The sequence below is a fragment of the Carlito syrichta genome, unplaced genomic scaffold (genome assembly GCF_000164805.1).
Source record: "Carlito syrichta isolate Samal-C Ts95f unplaced genomic scaffold, Tarsius_syrichta-2.0.1 Scaffold315497, whole genome shotgun sequence".
Classification (NCBI taxonomy): Eukaryota; Metazoa; Chordata; class Mammalia; order Primates; family Tarsiidae; genus Carlito; species Carlito syrichta.
In genome coordinates this window covers 1257842-1278809 of record NW_007259593.1, presented here as the reverse complement: position 1 = coordinate 1278809, position 20968 = coordinate 1257842, and the positions used below count along the sequence as shown (strand labels likewise).

The 20968-nt window shown below is 42.6% G+C and overlaps 2 protein-coding genes across 5 annotated transcripts in view; one reads left to right on the top strand and one right to left on the bottom strand.

The window, feature by feature from the left end:
- Positions 1 to 10379, top strand: part of EIF2AK1 (eukaryotic translation initiation factor 2 alpha kinase 1) — a 46688-nt gene extending 36309 nt beyond the window's left edge. For 3 of the 4 annotated variants that reach the window (XM_008072910.2, XM_008072909.2, XM_008072911.2), the window contains exons 12-15: positions 1277 to 1391; positions 1611 to 1693; positions 4256 to 4489; positions 8587 to 8861. In XM_008072910.2, the coding sequence (XP_008071101.1) occupies positions 1277 to 1391; positions 1611 to 1693; positions 4256 to 4489; positions 8587 to 8733 (579 nt within the window). In that variant the 3' untranslated portion in view covers positions 8734 to 8861. Of the gene's footprint in view, positions 1 to 1276; positions 1392 to 1610; positions 1694 to 4255; positions 4490 to 8586; positions 8862 to 9717 lie in introns of those variants that run through there. The other variant, XM_021706389.1, reaches the window with a different exon arrangement.
- Positions 9630 to 20968, bottom strand: part of AIMP2 (aminoacyl tRNA synthetase complex interacting multifunctional protein 2) — an 11560-nt gene continuing 221 nt past the window's right edge. The window contains exons 2-4 of the mRNA XM_008072907.2: positions 17357 to 17563; positions 14412 to 14643; positions 9630 to 10163 (exon numbers count right to left, since the gene is read on the bottom strand). Of these exons, the coding sequence (XP_008071098.1) occupies positions 9775 to 10163; positions 14412 to 14643; positions 17357 to 17563 (828 nt within the window). The 3' untranslated portion in view covers positions 9630 to 9774. The remainder of the gene's footprint in view (positions 10164 to 14411; positions 14644 to 17356; positions 17564 to 20968) is intronic.

Below are 20968 nucleotides of genomic sequence, written 5' to 3'. Positions count from 1 at the left end.
TGCACTCCAGTCTGGGCGACAGAGTGAGACTCCAACTCAAAAAAAAAAAAAAGAAATAACAAAAGACATGAATAGACACTTCTCAAAAGATGACACACAAACAGAAAACAGACATATGAAAAAATGCTCAGCCTCGCTAATCATCAGATGAATACAAATCAAAACTGCAGTGAGATACCACCTAACTCTGGTAAGGATGGCTATCATTAAGTCAACAAACGACTGGTGCTGGTACGGCTGCAGAGAAGAGGGAATGCTTCTACACTTTAGGCGGGAGCAAGCTAGTTCAATGTCTATGGAAAGCAGTGTGGTGGTCTCTAAAAGAATTAAAAGTTGATCTTCCATGTGATCCAGCAAACCCTCTCCTGGGAATATACCTGGAGGAACATAAATTGCTCTATACCTGCACATGCATGTTTATTGCCGCACTATTCACAAGAGCAAAAACATGGACCCAACCCTGCTGTGTATTGAAAGTGAACTGGATATAGAAAATGTGGTACATATACATGATGGACTATTACACAGCCATAAAGAAAGAACAAAATCATAGCCTTCGCAGCAACTTGGATGTAGTTGGAGGCCATCCTATTAAGTGAACTATCACAGAAGCAAATAATACCACATTTTCTCATAAGTGGGCGCTGAATACTGGTCACATTAGTACAAGGGTGGGATTCAGTCGCTGGACACTGATAGGGGACAGAGGGAGGGAGGAGGGTGGGGAGCACATGACAACACAAAGGATAGCTAGTCTACAACCAGGGGCAGTGAGGGCCATCTAGAAACCCAAACTTTACCTGCATGCAGCCTACTTGTATAGTAAATCCTCACTTGTAACCCACAACTCTATAATAAATAAATAAATTACAGAAAAATAGATTATAAAGTAAATAAAAAAATCAATGTCTTTGGACTCTGGAGAGGACAGTAGTTTTTAAAAGCTTTTCAGGTGATGTTTGGTCAGAGTTGAGAAGCACTTGTATATAAAGCATGCAATACATTAATGGTTCCTAAACTTGGAATGACCTTGGAACTTGTTATAATATTGATGTTTTTGCATCCACACCTAGGAGTTTGGATTTAGTTGGTCTGGGGAATGGCTTAGACACTGAGATTTTTAAAAGCTCCCTGATGATTCCAGCATGCAGCCAAATTTGAGAAATGTTGCTCAAATTTTTAACTTTTGAGAGGACTACAAAACCCTTAAAATTTATACGCTGTTATTATTTGCTTTAAGAAATCCAAGGAGTTGACTTGTTCTATTTATTTATAGCCTAGAAATATTTTTCTTCATGGCCCTGATCAGCAAGTAAAAATAGGAGACTTTGGTCTGGCCTGTGCAGACATCATACAGAAGAACACAGACTGGACCAATACAAATGGAAAAAGTAAGTTTGGGTTTTTTAAAAAAAATATAAAAAGGACATGATTGAACATGTCAGTATTTAAAGAAGATCATAAAGATTTAAAAGCAAAGGTAAGATTAAAAAAAAAAGCAACTGTTGTTCCTAACGTAGGAGTGCAGTAGGACCTGTTCATAGTAGATGTACTTTAATGTTGACAGTCTTAACATTGCAGTGTTTAATATGTGGCTTCTGAAATTATAGGAACACCAACACACACTTCCAGAGTGGGTACTTGTCTGTACGCTTCACCAGAACAGTTGGAAGGATCTGAGTATGATGCCAAGGTAGTATTTGTTGCTTTTTACCCTTTGATTCAACTTACTCTGAAATCATAACTAACAAAGAGATCTTTTTGGAGATAACTGAATATTGTAGGCCAGGGGTCCCAACCTCCAGGCCATAGAGGGTACCTGTGGCCTGTTGGGAACCAGGCCACACAGCAGGAGGTGAGAGGTGAGCGAGCTCTGCCTTTTGTCATATCAGCAGTGGCCCATCCATTATTTTATTTATTGCTTGATATTTTTCCCTCCCATTATTTTATTTACCACTTCCGTCTGCCGCCACTTTTTTTTTAATGGTAGGTTGTATAATTATTGCATTATATATTATAATGTAATAATGAAAGAAATAAAGTGCACAATAAGTGTTATGTGCTTGAATCATCATGAAACTATCTTCCTGTGGAATAAAAATTGTCTTCCATGAAACTGGTCCCTGATGCCAAAAAGATTGGGAACCACTGCATAGTCTATCTATTGCATCAAACTGCCCTAAGAAGCTTCACTTTTCAATGGAACCTGACTGCATTGCCTTTTAGATTACTTTACTATTTCTAAATCCATAAATCCACAAATTATTTTTGAAATGAGCTTTCCTTTTATTTTTTTTTTTTTGAGTTGGAGTTTCACTCTGCCACCCAGGCTGGAGTGCAGTGGCATGCTCACGGCCACTGCAGCCTCAACCTGCTGCGTTCCGGTGATCCTTCCACCTCAGCCTTCCAAGTAGCTGAAACTACAGGCACGTGCTTCCACGCCCGGCTAATTATTTTTTTTTGAGTTGGAGTTTCACTCCGTTGCCCAGACTGGAGTGCAGTGGCCGGGAGCAGCCACCGCAGCCTCTACCCACTGGGCTCTGGCGATCCTTCCACCTCAACCTTCCGAGTAGCCGGATTTATAGGCGCGCGCTACCATGCCCGGCTGATTTTTGATTTATTGTAGAGATGAGGTCTTACTGCCCAGGTGGGTCTCGAACCCGCGGGCTCAGGCAATTCACTTACCTCAGCCTCCCAAAGGCGCGGGATTACAGGCTGAGCCACCGAGCCCGGCTTAATTTTTTTTTTTTTTAATTTATCGTAGAGACAAGGTCTTGCCACGTTGCCCAGGCTGGTCTTGGACCCCTAGGTGCAGGCAATCCTCTCACCTCAGCCTCTCAAAGTGCTGGGGTTACAGGCTTGAGCCACTGCACCTAGCTAAGTTTTCCCTTTTAAATGTCACTGTTGGCCAGGCTCAGTGGCTCAAGCCTGTAATCTCAGCACTTTGATAGGCCGAGGTGAAAGGATTGCCTGAGCTCACAGGTTTGAGACTAGCCTGGACAACTTGTCGAGAACTGATCTCTACAACAAATCAAAAAAATTAGCCGGCATGGTGGCACACACCTGTAGTTCCAGCTATTTGGAAGGCTGAGGTGGAAGGATCGCCTGAGCCCAGCAGGTCGATGCTGGGATGGCCATGAGCATGCCACTGCACTGCAGCCTGAGTGATGGAGTGAGACTGCAACTCAAAAAAAAAAAAAAAAAAAAGTCACTGTTCATTTCAGGAAGTTAGAAGTCATGGAAGTCTGTTTTCGTTCTTTCCTTTTTTTCAATCTTAGGTAAATAGATACTACAGGGAATCCTGCCATTTGACTCCCCTTGAAATAGAATGAAGATACTGTAGAACCTATTGTTTTTTTGAAGAAATGCTAAAGTAAATCTTTTTTCCAAAATAATAGCCTAGTAAATTTTCTTTCTTTTGTTGCGTCATGCAGCTTTTTAGCTATTGGGAAAGAGCTGCTGGAAAAACCATGGCTGCCCCTAAAATCTTGTCTAGTAAAGAAGTTCCTAAAAACACTATTTTTAGGAAAAGTAACATAGTTTATTTTTTTTTAGGAGTCTCAGTGTATTGCTCAGTCTGGAGTTTGGTGGCTCACTCATGGCTACCGCAGCCACAACCTGCTGGGCTCAGGCAATTCTTCTGCCTCTGCTTTCCAAGTAGCTGGGATTCCAGGCTCATACCATGACACCTGGCTAATTTTTTTTTTTTTTAATTTCTTGTAGAGCTGAGGTCTTGCCAAGTTGCTCAGGTTGGTCTTGAATCCCTCTTCCCTCAGCCTCTCAGTAGCAGAGATTTTATGCTGAGTTTGATAACTCTTACTAAGAATACTTGGTGATTATAAGTGGAGGCAGAGGCGAGACTGGAGCAGGACCCGGGACACTGGCTTGTAGCTGGCACTCGCAGGCATGAACTCATTGCTCTGCCTTGGTCAGGTCTGGATTGTCAAAGGGTGGTGAAGATAGCCGTGTGGTTGTGGGTGGTGGGTGATTATCCCACCCTTCACCTGAACTTTGATCCTATGTGCCCATGGATGCCCCTTTTTGGAGTTGTGAAAGTCCGGATCACCTCTTGCTCAGGGCAGATGCCTGCCTCTGTGAGAGATCAACCATCCTGCTCTGTTCCCTTCATTGCAGGTGACTGTACATCCTCATTCTGAGGCATCCTTTCATGTTTGAGAGGATGGTACATTGAAATGGAAATGTTATTCTAGCTCTGTATTTCACTACTAAATTCCTCTTTTTTTCTTTTTTCCAGTCAGATATGTATAGCTTGGGTGTGATCCTGCTAGAGCTCTTTCAGCCATTTGGAACAGAAATGGAGCGAGCTGAAGTTTTAACAGGTTTAAGAACTGGTCAGATACCAGAATCTCTCAGTAAAAGGTGTCCTGTACAAGCCAAGTATATCCAGCACTTAACTAGAAGGAACTCATCCCAGAGACCGTCTGCTGTTCAGCTGCTGCAAAGTGAACTTTTCCAAAATTCTGGAAATGTATGTACTTTTTTCCCTTGGCCCTAGGGCAAAGGTGGTTTTTATTCCCTCTCCGGAGAGGGTAAGATGGGCGGGACCCTTAGAAGACAGGGCTGGAAGAGCCAAATGATCATTCAGAAGGGCTTGATCATGTCCACTTGCTGGCACTGCAGGTGTATTCGCAGGAGTCACTCTCCTTGAGGTGGCGGCTCTTGCATCAACAGAGGCACAAGGAGGTATGCTGGTGTTCACTAAGAGGGAGGGCATGTGCCCTGAGGGAGCAACCCCACACTTGACACCTGCCCAATATAGTAACTTTCAGAAGGCCTGGCTGGTGTGACTTTTCTCTGGAGAAGGGCCTGAGGGCCCCATAAGCAGTGCTTCTGATGGCTGGACCTTTAAATGTCCATTTCAAACCGAGACTCTTCACTGTCTACCTGCTTATCTTCTGGGTGATTGCGCCAGGGGCTCTGACTGGCTTCTGTTGGAGGATCATCACTGGTGTCATAGATGATCCTGGTACCTCCCAGGGTTGTGCTGAAGAGGATGCTCCTAGAGGTGGTGCTGTAGTCCCCCAAGGGGACTACAGGCCTTCACTGAGGAACAGCTGGTGAATGGTGGGGATGGCCCTGCTTGAGGTCTGGCTGCAGCTGCTGCCCCCAGATATAGTCTCTGTAAAATTGTTTTGATGTTGGGGAAAATATGAAACTTAAAATAGAATTTGTGTAAGTTGTGAATCCTGTTTCAAGTTCCCTAACAGTGTGTCAGGTACTAAGTTGAATGAATACTAATAGCACATTTGTGTTTATAGTCCACGTATGCAAGTTGACTCACTGCACACTGTCTATTCTAAAAATTATATGCTTCAGTTTCTAACCTCATCTTGCTAAGTCATTGCAAAGGTTTATTTTCCCTTTCCAACTATGGTATATAACCGTTGATAAATTATTATAAAGGTACCTACTAGTAAAAAGAGACACACATTGAAGGGTAAAAGACAGCAGAAATTCTAATGGGGAGTTGGAATGTTGGCAGAGACTGCCCTAGCCAATCTAAGAGCTTTCGGCATTCAACTGTGTGATTTTGGCTGAGTCCTGTGATGTGGTATTGCCGCAAGGCAGCCCATTCCCTTTCTCCTTCCTGACATGTCATTATAGTGCCAGGTATAGTCTAGTCTGCATATGCTGGAGATAGTAGATGATTCAGCCTAAGACTTGGTAAAACTTAATTCAAAGATTATTCACAGATTCTCTAGTGCTTTGCTACTCAAAGTGTGATCTCAAATCAGCCTCCTCAGCATACCTGGGACCTCCAACCCAGACATACTGAGTCAGAATCTGCATTTTAACATAATTTCTAAGTGATTTACATAGGCAGTGTTTGAGCAGGATTGCATGAACGCAGTGTTTCTCAAAGTGTAGTCTCCAGATCAGCAGTATAAAATCACCTGGGAACTTGATAGAACTCTCAGGTCCTCACCAGTCCCCCAACCTAATGATTAAAGAAGATAAGCCGGGCTCGGTGGCTCAGCCTGTAATCCCACCCTTTGGGAGGCTGAGGTGGGTGGATGGCCTGAGCCCGCGGGTTTGAGACCCGCCTAGGCAACTTGGCGAGACCTCATCTCTATAATAAATCAAAAAAAATTAGCCGGGTGTGGTAGTGTGCGCCTGTAGTTCCAGCTATTTGGAAGGCTGAGGTGGAAGGATTGCCAGAGCCCAGCAGGTCAAGGCTGCAGTGGCCGGGAGCGGCCACTGCACTCCAGTCTGGGTGACAGAGTGAGACTCCAGCTCAAAAAAGAAAAAAAAAAAAAGAAGATAAATTTTGGGAGGCGAGGGGACAGCAGCTTTGAAGCAGTTCTGACATACACTAGTTTGGGAACGACTTGTAGTGACTGCTTAAAATAATCAGATGGGCCAGACATGGTGGCTCAAGCCTGTAATCCCAGCACTTTGGGCGGCTGAGGCGAGAGGATTGCCCTGGGGTTCGAGACTAGCCTGGGCAACATGGTTAGACCTTGTCTCTACAATAAATAAATAAATAAATAAATAAAATTAGCTGGGCTTGGTGGCACATGCCTGTAGTTCTGGCTACTTGGAAGGCTGAGGCAGAAGGATCGCCTAAGCCCAGCAGGTTGAGGCTGCAGTGGCCATGAATGTGTCACTGCACTCCAGCCTGGGTGGCAGAGTGAGACTTCGACTCAAAAAAAAAATTATCAGATGGTTTCTTTTTTAAAAAAATTTTTATTATAAAGATGTGGGGTACATTTCAGGGTTAGATATACAAACACTGATCATGTAGGTACCCTTGTTGATGAGGTATGCCCCTCCCTCCCCTAGCAGTTTCCCTCAACTGCCAATCCCACCCCCCCAGTTTCCCACTGCTGTCAATTCGATTTTTTATTAGCATTGTAATTGTTCAAGTTCAGCTTATGAGTGAGAACATATGGAACTCAGTTCTGTTTCTGTGATAAATCACTGAGTATGATCTTCTCCAAATCCATCCAAGTTGCTGCAAAATCAGATGGTTTATTTTCTATATAAGGCTATTGTCAAGTGAAACTGAATTTTATTAGCTTAAATGGTAAATAGGTAGGTGTACTGCTTTTCTTTTTGAAAGTGTTTGAAACTAACAGTTAAGACTAAGCATAAACATTTATCTTCAGATATGGAGGGAATTTTCTGATACCTAGTTAAAGATAGCTATTAGATACCATAGTTATTTGATATTTGTGATAATAATTTCTTCTGTCTTGCACATTAAAAAAAAAAGTAGCCTACACATGCCTAGACAGGTAAGGATTTGTATATACAGGCAGCCCTTGCTTTGCATAGTAGTGTGGGAGTGTCAAAAAATGATCTTGCAAACCTCAAGCCTACCAAAGTGTCCTTACTAAGAAGTTATTGTTCTGTGACCTTTAAAATCTGTCAAAACATTAAACTGTCAGTTACAAGTGTATATGGAAATGAAAAAAACCATAAAACTTTATTTAGTACACTGCAACTTAAAATGCTAGAAATATTGAAAATTCAAATATTTCAGGAACAGTTTGAATGGTGCCTGCTCCCTTCATCTCCTGTAATGTACGACATGGAGCAAGCATCTTTTCTGTACCTTGGCAAGTTGTTATGCTCCTTGTGAGGTCTGGATTGGCTTCTAGTATTTTTTTTTTTTTTTTTTTTTTTTGAGTTGGAATCTCACTCTGTCGCCCAGGCTGGAATGCAGTGGCATACTCACAGCCACCACAGCCTTGACCTGCTGGGCTCAGGTGATCCTTCCACCTCAGTCATCCAAGTAGCTGGAACTACAGGCATGTGCCACCACGCCCAGCTCATTTTTTTTTTTATTGTAGAGACGAAGTCTCATCTTATTGCCCGGGCTGGTCTGGAACCTGTGGGCTCAGGCAATCCTCTTGCCACCACTTCTCAAAGTGTTGGGATTACAGGCGTGAGCCACCATGCCCAGCTAGCTTCCAGCATTTTCTTTGCACTTTCAGTGTCGTGAAGTATCTCTGAGAGTTTTTTATTTTTATTTTTTTTAATTTACCTGTCCCTGACTTGAAGCTCAGAACTGAGTTATCTTAATGTGGCTTTTTGCTGGTGTTGTTTTCTGTAGGACATCTTCATTCCTTTCTTTTATTTATTTATTTATTTTTTGAGTTGGAGTCTCACTCTCGCCCAGACTGGAATGCAGTGGCCTCGACCTGCTGGGCTCCGGTGATCCTTCCACCTCAGCCTTCCAAGTAGCTGGAACTACAGGCGTGCGCTACCACGCCCAGCTAATTTTGATTTATTGTAGAGATGAGGTCTCGCCTGCCCAGGCGGGTCTCGAACCGGCGGGCTCAGACAATCCACTCACTTCAGCCTCCCAAAGGCGCGGGATTACAGGCTGAGCCACTAAGCCCGGCTGCACCAGTTATTTACATCATGTTTGGAGAACTGAAGAGCTTCACATAGTTAAAGTTAAAATTAAAATACTGTTGTCACTAACACTGGAACTTGGTAACTGGGTGTTTTTTAACTAAACTGTGGTAACTGGAATCCATGCATATTGGAACCTCGTAAAGCGATGGCTGCCTATTTAAAAGGCAAGTAACCATTTTGACAAATTTCTCTTTACAGGTTAATCTCACCCTACAGATGAAGATCATAGAGCAAGAAAAAGAAATTGAAGAACTAAAGAAGCAACTAAACCTTCTTTCTCAGGACAAAGGGGTTAAGGATGACATGAAAGATGGGGTTTGCATGTCTAGACTTCATCAAGCTTGATCAGTAATATGAAAATGGACTTAGTTAACTGGAATGTAAATTCTCAATCTTTATTAGGGTATAGTTGGTATAATTCTTATTTGTATTTAATAAGCCTGTACATGACTTATTAAAAATGTAAAAATGCCCCAACTGCTTTAAGTAGCTCTTTCATGACCTGGCATCTTGAATGTAAGCCTACACTTAGTTAAATCTCTTCTGCTCGTTCCTTTCCTACCCCTCAAGCTCCTATTCCTGAATTTTCTACTTAAATATTTCCATCCACCTAGTCTCTGAAACTAAAAACTTAGACATCATGCTCAGCTATTCTTTCTCCTTCCAACTTTCTTGACCCTTTGGTCCTCCTTTAGAAGGTTCTACTGCAGAAACTGTAAGTGTGCTCTCTATCCATACCCCCATCACTGCCCACATCCAGCCACGTACACTAACTGGATTGTTCCCGTTTTGATAGCTGCCAGTCTTCCTAACATTTTCACACCACTGCCGAAGTCAGTTACCAGGACACCTGATCATTTCTTGGCTCAAAACTTGCTGGCTCTCTGCTGCCTTAAAATTTAAGCTTCTTAGCACAATGTACAACTTCCAACCTTTTCAATCTGTTCTCCCCACCTTCAACTTAGCATCATTCCAAAACCATACCTTTGCAATGCTTTGTTGCCCCCAAATGATCTCAGAGCAGCTGAGTTACCATGTTTCCTGCCTTTGCCCTGCACTGTTCCTATGGTACTTTTTCCTTTATTATAGCACCCACTTCCATAGCTAACCTGTACATTCCTCAGAGGCAGTGATCTGATATACTCATTTTTGAACCCCACAAAGGGCCTGCCACATAGTTGATAATCATCATATATACCTTATGCATGATTTGACAGAATTTTAAATAAAATGAAAACCACAAATTACATGATACTTTTATTGGTACTTGACAACTGGCCTAAATAAAAAGACTTTGGTTCTAATACAAGTCCCTTTAACTGACAACAGGCATGAAACAGCACCATTCTTAAATTCTAAACTCTTTTTAAAGTTAGCTACTGAAATTCACTTAAGGAGCTTGAGGGCAGTGTTAAAAGGGGCCAGGTTTTCACAAGATCTCATCCACCTCTGCACATTGGCTGGCACTGTAGCACTGCAGCCTCCCGTCTGCTGGAGCACTGACCATAGCATGACGTCTGCCACAGTGAGTTCATTCCCAACGAGCCAAGGGCTTTTCCCCAGAGCAGAGTTCATGGAGCGGAAAACAGCAGCTTTTTCTTTAGTGCTTCCCTCTTTTAACTGAAAAATAGCGATGTCTACCCAGCTATCTATGAGGGTTGAATTTACAGCATTATGTTTCTGGTCAAACAGAGAGAACAAGAAACGTGCAATGTTCCCTTCTCCTTCGATGGGGCACATCGTCTGAACACTGAATTTCATCTGAGTCTTCGGCACTGTAAAGAAAAAACATGGCATGTATCATCAAGAGCAGCCCGAGGGAAGTATTTGTACAATGTGGAAAGGGGAAGTCACTAAAAATGATGAACTGATGGCAAGGGAAAGTGCATTTTCCAGAAGAATGTCATGTTTTTAGTCTGTCTCCAAAAGGCTTAATATTCAAAAAGGCTTAAGTACAAACTATATGTTAAATTAAAAAAATCAAGTAACCATTTCTGGTATTTCATTATGAGAGTTTTGAAGCTATAAGGGACCTCAGACCATCTACTTTAACCTCTGTTGCCCGAGGACTGGAAACCCAGGAGTTGCATCTCCCAGGTTGGGAATTTACTGCCTTCATAATCGCTCCACTTAAGTGGGCAGTTAAGATATCACTGTATGAATCATTAACTCACTTCCCTCTGTATAAACTTAACCAGGAGTGGATCAAAAGATAACTTCAGTGTCCCTATAATGATACGTTTTAGAATGTGAGGCCAAGATGTATTCTTACTATAAAGCAAGCTAGAGGACAAAAACAGTGTAGTTAAGAAAATCATAAAGAGGCCAGGTGTGGCATGTTCTATAGCCCCAGCTACTCAGGAGGTTGAGGCAGGAGGATTGCTTGAGCCCAGAAAGTGGAAGCTCTTGTGTGTTATGATCACACCAGTATACTCTAGCAGGGGTGACACAGTGAGACTGTCTCTTTTTCTTTAAAAAGACAGTTTAGCTATGTTGCCCAGACTGAAGTGCAGTGGCATGATCATGGCTAACAACAGCCTTTATCTCCTGGGCTCAGACGAACATTCCACCTCAGCCTCCTGAGTAGCTGGGACTACAGGTGTGTGCCACCACATCTGGCTATTTTTAAAACATTTTCATAGAGATGATGTCTCACTGTTGCCTAGGCTGGTGTTGAATTCCTGGCCTCAAGTGATCCTCCTGCCTTGGCCTCCTTAAAATACTGGGATTACAGGCAAGAACCACCATGCCTGGCTATTTCCTATTCATTTAGTTGAAGTAGATCATCACAAAGGTCTTTATCCCCATCATCCTCACAATGAGCAGAATGAGGAAGAGTAAGAGTTGGTCTCACTGTCTTGGGAGGCAGGCACACTTGGTGCAACTTTATGGAAATACATCCTAATTTTGCTCTTTCGTTTTTTTTTTTTTTTGAGTCGGAGTCTCACTCTGTCGCCCAGACTGGAGTGCAGTGGCCGCTCCCGGCCACCGCAGCCTCGACCCGCTGGGCTCCGGCGATCCTTCCGCCTCAGCCTTCCAAGTAGCCGAATTACAGGCATGCGCTACCACGCCCGGCTGATTTTTTGATTTATTGTAGAGATGAGGTCTCGCTGCCCAGGCGGGTCTCGAACCCGCAGACTCTTTCGTTTCTTTAAAAACCTTTCTATACAATACCGATCCTTCCACCTGTTGCTTTAGTTTCAATGCCTGTAACGTAGAAGACTCCATAAGTCATTAAAAGCAGTCTTGAGTAATTGGATCCCTTCTGCCAGATTATCTGATGTCAATTTGTTTTCTGGCATTGCTTCTAGGTCATCCTCACTGGCACCGATTTGGAAGCAATCCTTTCTACCAAGTTGTCTTCTGTTACTCTCTCTTGTGTGGTGTCTATTAGCTCTTGAGTTTCTCCAAGATCCTTATCTTGAAACCCTTCACCTCCACTTTTATGCCATATCTGGTCTCTTTCGTGATTTCCTTGATTAGTTCTAATGTAAATCAAGTTATGCACAACATCTGGATAGTTTTCTCCAGGAATTTATTGTTTTAGGTTTGGTGGCTTTCATAGCTTTTTCTGTAACAACTATGGCATCTTTAATGGTATAATCTTTTCAGACTCCCATGTTGCTCCATCAAGGTTCTCTTCCATAGTTTCCATGGTAGACAGCTGTTTCAATGGAGTAGCATGTAAAATGAGCCTTTTTTTTTGAGTTGGAGTCTCACTCTGTCACCTAGGCCAGAGTCAGCTCAGGCAATCATTCTGCCTCAGCCTTCCAAGTAGCTGTAACTACAGGTGTGTGCCACCACAACCAGCTACTTTTTTGATTTATTGTAGAGATAAGGTCTCGCCAATGTGCCCAGGCTGATCTCAAACCCATGTATGAATCATATTAACGCACTTCCCTCTGTATAAACTTAACCAGGAGTGGACCATATGAAAAGATAACGTCAGTATCCCTATAATGATACGTTTTAGAATGTGAGGCCGAGATGTACTCTTACTATAAAGCTAGAGGACAAAAACAATGTAGTTAAGAAAATCATAAAGAGGCCAGGTGTGGCATGTTCTATAGCCCCAGCTACTCAGGAGGTTGACGCAAGAGGATTGCTTGAGCCCAGAAAGTGGAAGCTCTTGTGTGTTATGATCACACCAGTATACTCCAGCAGGGGTGACATAGTGAGACTTTGCCTCTCACCTTGGCCTCCCAAAGTGCTGGGATTATAGGCATGAGCCACTGCACATGGCCTAAAATGAGCCTTAAAGGTCCTTATGATTCCTTGATCTAGAGACTGAATTAGAGACGTGTTTGAGGGCAAGTAGATTACTTTGAATCATGGGGTTCTGGGTAGCCAAGGGCATTGGCCAATATCAAAAGAGCTGTAAAAGGCAGTCCCTTATTGGCAAGGTACTTTCTGACTTCATGGACAAGGCATTGATGGAACTAATCCAGAAAAAGGGTTCTTGTCATCCAGGTCTTCTTGTTCAAACCAAAACACTGGCAGCTGCGTTTGTCTTTTCCCTTCAAGGTTTGGGAGTCAGCAGCTTTACAAATATGGGCAGACTTGATAATAAATCCAACTGCATTTGCACAAATAAGTATAGTTAACCTATCACTTCCTGCCTTTCATTCTGGTGCTTGCTTCTCTTCCTTACTAATAAATGTCCTCTGTGGCATTTTTTCCCAGTACAGGGCACTTTCATCAGCATTAAAAACCTATTCAGGCAGATATCCTACTCAATGATTTTCTTGATGGCATCTGGGAACTCATCTGCTACCTCTTGGCTGGCAGAATTCTTCTGTTATCTTGATAGTTTTAAAGACAAACCTCTTTCCAAAACTGTCAAACCATCCTTTGCTGGCATTAAATTCTCCAGCGTTAGATAGCTTTACTTACCTTTTACTTTGTCATTATTTGCTTTTTCTCAAATTATTGAGTCTATAGGTATGCCTTTCTTATAGTAATCCAGCACCCACATAAAAGCTTCATTTTCAATATGGAACAAAAAAGTACTTTGTAAAAAGCTCAAAGTTTTTGCACCTGCTGGCATAGCTGTAGTGATGGCTTCACAAATTCCCTTTTTAAAAATAAAAACAAAAACAACACAATGGTCACTGAGGGTGGAGGACTGCTTGAGCCCAGGAGTTTGAGACCAGCCTAGGAAACACAGCAAGACCCGTCACTACAAAAAAATAAAACAATTAGCTGGACATAGTGGCGTGCGCCTGTAGTCCCAGCTACTTGGGAGGCTGAGGCAGGAATATTGCCTGAGCCCAGGAAATCGAGGCTATAGTGAGCCATGATTGTGCCATTGTACTCTAGCCTGGGTGACAGAGTGAGACCCTGACTCAAAAAAACCAACAAAAAAACCCCCCAAAACAATGGTCCTTATGCTGGATTTGTTTATCTTGAAATGGTGGGCAACCACAGATGTGGACCTGAATTACTAGTGGCACTTTGTATAGGTGCCATGGTGTTATTCAAGGTTACAGTATTGTACTAAACACAAAAATATCCAAGAACCCCGAAAGGTTGCTTTTTATGGCAATAAACAATTTACTGGAGAGATGAACTGCTCATGTGGAGAGGATTAGTGTCATATGGCATTTTAAACTGGTAGAATACCTGAGCTGGCTACAAATTTATTATAGTACCAAATATTACCAGTTAATTTTATGCAGTTATTACTTAATATTGCATCTTTCTGTTTACATTTCTCTGGACTGCAAATGGTGCCCTGTATGGTATGTGTGTATATATTTTGATAAATTTTAACTTTTTATAATAGATTTGTATATATTTTATGGTAGTAAATGATAAAATAGAGTAGTGCCATAGCATAACCTTTTTCTTATCTTTTCAGTATTTCTAAGCTGCAGTACATCTGTGAGATTTTTGAAATTCTTGCAGATCTCCAGAAAATTTTCCAACATATTTATTGACAAAAAACTGCATATAAGTATACCTGCACGGTTAAAAGGTCAAAGGTCAACTGTATATAAGTTTGCTCAGTCCTCTCTACTTACCGTTCTTCCAAATTAAAGTAAAACCAAGCTGATATTCTTGACGGGGCTGTTTTTTAGTTTGGTCTCCAAAACACTGGAGAAGGTTTTGAGGTACACTCTTGACTGATGAGTGCATGTGCACAGTGGACAGGACCCTGTAGTGGTCACAGAGCAGCCTGTGCAGCACGAGCAGGGAGAGGGGAGGGGAGGCCGGGTTTGCGTTGATCACGATGTCTTTTAGTGCCCCGTAATCCTGGAGAAAGACCAAAACAATGTAGCAAATAACAGCAATCTGAGTATGCATAATAGTACCAGGCAATATTCTAACACTTTAAGCAGGATTATTTAATTGAACCCCCACTCCCATGAAAAAGGTACTATTATGATCCCCACTTACAGCTGAAAAAACTTGAGGCCTGGAGAAGTGAGTAACCTATGCAAAGTCACTCAGCTCAGTAAGCTTGGAGCTAGGATATGAGCTGACTCCACCCTCTCAACCCCTATGCTGCTGGTTCCCCACAAATAAAAAGCTGACTTTCCTGTCAAACATCGTATCAGGAATGACACTTCTATTTGTCCCTTTTATCTAGTATAGATAAAACTATGCTTAAAAAAAAAAAATTACACAAGCCAGGTGCAGTGGCTCACCCCTATTATCCCAGCACTTTGGGAGGCTGAGATGAGAGGACTGCCCGAGTCCGTGGTTCAAGGCCAGCCTGGACAACTTGGCGAGACCTTGTCTCTACAATAAATCAAACAATTAGCTGGGTGTGGTGGTACATGCCTGTGGTTCCAGCTACTTGGAAGGCTGCAGTGGCTGTGAACATGCCACTGCACTCCAGCCTGGGCAACAGAGTGAGACTCCAACTCATAACAAAACAAAACAAGCCGGACTTGGTGGCTCAGCTTGTAATCCCGCACCTTGGGAGGCTGAGGTGAGTGGACTGCCTGAGCCCGCGGGTTAGAGACCTGCCCGGGCAACTTAGCGAGACCTCATCTCTACAATAAATCAAAAAATTAGCCGGGCGTGGTAGCGCGCGCCTGTAGTTCTGGTTACTTGGAAGGCTGAGTGGAAGGATCGCTGGAGCCCAGCAGGGCGAGCCTGCGGTGGCCGGGAGTGGCCACTGCCCTCCAGTCTGGGCGACAGAGTGAAACTCCAACTCAAAAAAACAAAACAAAACAAAAAACAAAAAATCACACATGCAATTATTCCAGCTACCAAATCTTTTTAACACCTGACTACCTGACAGGATATAGTTTCTCCATCAATTTGTGTTCATCAAGATATTTCAATGAAGAGCCCCTTACATAAGGGTCTTGGCTCTAAAAATCATTGATGACAGGTGGGAAGATTCTAAAACACTAGGTGTTAATTAATGTGCCCAAACTGACAGCCTCTCCCCCACTGTGCAATCTGCTTCAGTGCCAGCAGTCTCTGGGCACAGAAGCCTGGCAATGGTTTGGGGCCACAGCCTGCTCTGGCATGAGGCACTAGGAGAGGTCCAGGAGGACAGGCCTGTCATAAATCCAAACCCATGCTCGATAACCTTTTTAGATGAAGATTCTTATTTCTAGCCAGACTTCTTGGCTTTCTGTACACAGCCTGCCACTCCTGACCAATGTCCTACATATCACGCTGTGCTGAATGCTTTGCAGTTCCCTGAACATATTGTATTACTTGACACTGTACCGTCTGAGGCATCAAAATTCATCTTGAGCACCATGTGCTCTGAGAAGCCTTCCCAGCACCCTGAGAAATCACTGTCATGGCTGTGTGCTCATCAACTCATCCACTAGACTCTGGCTCCCTGGGGACCTGGTGGGGTCTCATCTAAGTCCACAGTGCATGCAAACAAGTACTGGATGAATGGATGAGCAAGAAAAGATATACAGAGATGCAGAGGTACTGAGGTAACCAAAAGCAGAGCCCTGGATGAGACACTGCAACACTGCTTCCACTTTCAGGTCTTTAAGTAGTACATTCTATCACCAATTCTGGATGAGGGTATTAGTGGGGATTTTTGGGACAAACCGTTTTGAACCCTCAAATAAATACCACTTTGTAATAAATGAGACATTCTTTGCACATTAGATTGTCCCCTAAATCAGCTGAAGCCTATAAACTTCAAAAATGAAAGTTGGCTGATGCAACTTATTTTCAATACAGCAAACAATTTAAGGAAAAAAATTTGAAATATGGGATTGTGACTGGCTTTAGCAATATTATTTCAAAAGAACTGGTGGGCTGGCCAGGTTTGATGGCTCAGCCTGTAATCCCAGCACTTTGGGAGGCCGAGGCAAGTGGACTGCCTGAGCCTGCGAGTTCAAGACCAGCCCAGGCAACTTGGCAAGACCTCACTTCTACAATAAATAATAATAAAAATTTAGCCGAGTGCTGTAGCACACGCCTGTAGTTCCGGCTACTTGTAAGACTGAGGTGGAAGGATCGCTGGAGCCTAGCGGGACGTCGCTGGGGTGGCTGTGCATATGCCACTGCACTCCAGCCTGGGCGACAGAGTGAGACTCCAATTAAAAAAAAAAAAAGAATTGGTGGGATTCTTGTGTTTGGGCAGCCAAAGTTCTAAAAGTTGGGTGACTCTCAAAGAGTTGAGTTGCCTCTTCTGAACCTCAGAAAAGCACTGAGCAAACAAGCTGAGATCTGTTCCTCCAGGGCTTGGAGGCTGCTGGATCGATGCCTGGAATGGCAGAGGCTGTTAATTCTCCTTGACTCCTCTGCTTATGGGTCCTCCCTGTTTGCACTTGGTTTCAGAAGTCAAGAAGAAGCTTCAGAGCTTGGTTTGGCATCAGTTATACCTGTGATTCTGTTCTGTACAAAAGGCACAATCATTTAGAGGCTAAGAAAAAGAACATGCTCTTTGCTCCACCTTTGAAAACTAGCACAGTTTTCCTGCACTAACAGCAACCCAGCACACATTGGCATTTTTCAGCTTTCAAAACAAACTTACCCTTCCAAGCACTGAATTCAAGTCCAATACATTGGTGGTTAAAGTAGTGGGCTCATCAGCTTGCATTATGTTGGTTACATCCAAATCTGCATCTGGTGTTTGAATCATCTTGGAGAGACCATCAACTGCAGCTTTCAACTCATACAAACGTTTTAAAATATCATCTTGGCGGGACTCAAGAGCTTGTAAAGATGGGTCAGACTCTTCCTAAGTAAACCAACATGCAAGTGTTCATTTCCTCTCACATTAGACATGTCTGTTTAAATCTGATCACTTGTCTTACTTTGTTCCATGCACTCACCAAACCTCCCACTTTTAAAAGAAGACACTAAAATACAGTAGCAGAATCATCTCATTTTCCCCAGTCCTATAGGTCCTTGCAACTCAATCTACAAATGCTTACAACAAATACAAAACATTGTTACTGAAAGTCACTTTGAAATGGTATGATTCCTATTTCAGGTAATTTAGTCTAAGAACAGAGAAGGGTAAAAAATGAACACGAACTGTTGTTCTTTATTCTGAGAATAAGTAAATAGCAATAAGACTTTAACTCAGTAATTTTAATAAGTAAAGAAAAAGGAGCACAGGTGGATTACAAAAAAAGTTTCCTTGGGCTTAGAAGCGTGCCCATGGGGTCAAATGGTCAATTCCTCAAATCATTTTCAAGGCAGTACTGACACTGACTTATTTTAAAACAAGCAGCAAACAGAACAAACAAAAAGCAATAAGAAACCACCCAATAAAGTCACACTGTGTAACTGGATTCATGAGCTCTCATGACAGGTAATTTGTTTTGAGCTGCGAGAATAAAACATTAAGCATGTAGAAAATAAATCCTCACAACTAGACAACAGGCAGTGAGCTTGAGTTTATTATAAATATGTACTTATGATGCAATGGGAGTGCAGGAGGAGTACTTGCTCACATGTGCATTCAAGAATGTTCAATGTTATTAGGAACATCTGCTCTTCCATTATTTACTCATTACACCCCCTCTCACAAAATTCCCTTCCTTGCTCTGCGCTCTAGCCACACTGTTCTGTGGAGTTCCTAAAACACCATGCTCCCTCCTTCCACAGGACCTTTATATGCGCTGTTCCCTCTGTCTGTTAACACTCCTCCTTCTTCTCTTGTCTGGTTAACTCCTATTTACCTGTTGTTCTTATTTAAGATCAAACAGCAAAGAAATGTTCACTGACTTCTGGGTAAAACAAAGAAAAACAGTTCAGTATGCCAAATAAATAATTAGATGCTGACTAGAAATAGGTTTGAATGCAAGATGTGTGACAGGTAGTGCTATCACCTGTGTAATATCCTGTTCTGATAGTCCTCCTGTGTAATATTTCCAATCTCTTTTAGCCATCCTGTATTTGTGCACAATCTTGCTCATTTCTATAAATGGCAGCAGGCTGCCTGCCCCACTAGAGTCAAAAACGCACCTACTGGATTCAAAACTCAGCACTGAAGAATGTCAGAAGTACTGCATATGCAACGTGGCCTCTAATTTATAAGCTTTGAGCACTGCTTGATATAGCCCATTGTGACCTGAGTAATGCCAAAATTCTTAAGATCTGCTTTACCTCATCAGTACCTTCTAATGTTGGCCTGTTTTCTCTGCTGAAACTAAACTATGACTTGGTACACTGTGTTTATCCATTTATTTTCATCCATACATATTTAGAAGCAGCTTATTCTTTGTGCTGCTCTCATTTACCCTGAATATGCTTGATTTCTAATGACTTGCTCATCCACATTGTTATCATCTGCTAGACAAACTGCTAGAAGTGGAACTGTGTATCTCTTAAGTTAGAGGTTCACAGATAAAAGACCAAAAAAAAATTGGCAGCAGACTTAAAAACAAACACACAAAATCTTAAATGAGATGTGATATTCTCCATTCTGGTTCCATGTGACTGTACAGGTTGAAGGGGCACGGGCCATGTCTCCATGGCAGTGTTGATTGAAAGGACCATTGAACCATGTCTGCTATTTTTGTCTTGTAGTGAAGTAACAATTGTCATTTGGTTTCAAGTTAGCCTCCCTCCCTCCCAATCCAGGCAGAAAGCCAGTAAGACAAACGGAAGGATAACAGGCAATGGAAAAACAGATAATAAAAGTTACCTTCTGTCAGAATGGACAGACTGTTTCCACTGTTGGAAACCTAAAATGTATACAGAGGGTGTCAAAAAAATGTATACATTTTAAGAAATGAAAAAACTATTAAAATTGTAATACTTGATATATGCCAATAACAAAAGATGAATATAAGTCACACTTGACTTATGCAATTGCAAGAGGTCCTCAAAAAGCATCCAGACATTTCTGATTACTGCAAACAACTCTTAAAATGAGTATGCAATTTTTTGGTAGCCCTGTTTGCAATCAGAAAAAGAGTGAACACCTTGAGAATTATAAAAGTGCAGTTACAATGGCCAGGAAATATGAACTTAGAAGTTGAAGAAATCCAAACTAAAACCACAATACACCTTACACCCACCAGCTTTGGGAAGGGTACAAACATCAGGAGTTCTTATACCCTGCTTGTTCAGAGCATAAACCAATATAACTAACCACTTTGGAAAAGAATCCAACTAGTAAAGTGGAAGACGTCTGCCCACTGAGCCAGCAATCTCATTCTTTAGTATCCTAAATTCATTACAGCATTATTCATAACAGCATAAAATGGAAAACAATCCAATGTCCATAAGCAGTAAGATGGACAAGTAATGGTTCTACTACAGAGATGAGTGTTTCCCTGTTACCTGCAACAAAATGACTTTTAAAATGTCCACAAAACAAAAACAAAAACAAAAACCCAGGCACAACAGAACACATACTGTATGCTTCCACTTACATCAAGACGAAATTGCTTAGGGACGCATACTTAGTTAAAAAAAATTATAGGCCGGATGTGGTGGCTCAAGCCTGTAATCCCAGCACTATTGGGAGGCCGAGGGGAGAGGAGTGTCTGAACCCAGGGGTTCGAGACCAGGCTGGGCAACTTGGGGAGACCTCGTCTCTACAATATATCAAAAAATTAGCCGGGCGTGGTAGCACACACCTGTAGTTCCAGCTACTGGGAAGGTTGAGGCGGAAGGATCGCCGGAGCCCAGCGGAGCCCAGGGGACAGACGCTGGGGTGGCCGTGAGCGTGCCACTGCACTCCAGCCTGGGCGATGGAGACCCCGACTCAAAAAAAAAAAAAAATTACAGAGAAAAGCAATACTCGCTATATGCCAATAGCAAAAGAGGAATATAAGTCACGTTTGACTTCTGCAACTGCAAGAGGTCCTCAAAGTGCCGAAGTCAAAAGTTGTAAGTGGGAAGGGTGGGGCGGTAACAATGCGTGTCAACCTGGGTGGTGGTGACCCTCGGGTCAGCCTTGTCATTCTTCATATGCTCCGCACGTTTCTGAGGGTAAAATTTCACTAAAAAAAAAAAGTTTCAGCGGCCACATGCGAAAGCCGAAAAGGGAAAAAGGCGAAACAAAAGTTAGGGTGACTCGTTGGCCAGCCGGCAGATGCCGGGATGGGTCTAGCAGCCGGGCCACGACCCACACGGGATCCGCTAGCCTGGGCGGGGGTGGGGGTGGGGAAAGGGTGGAGGTGGG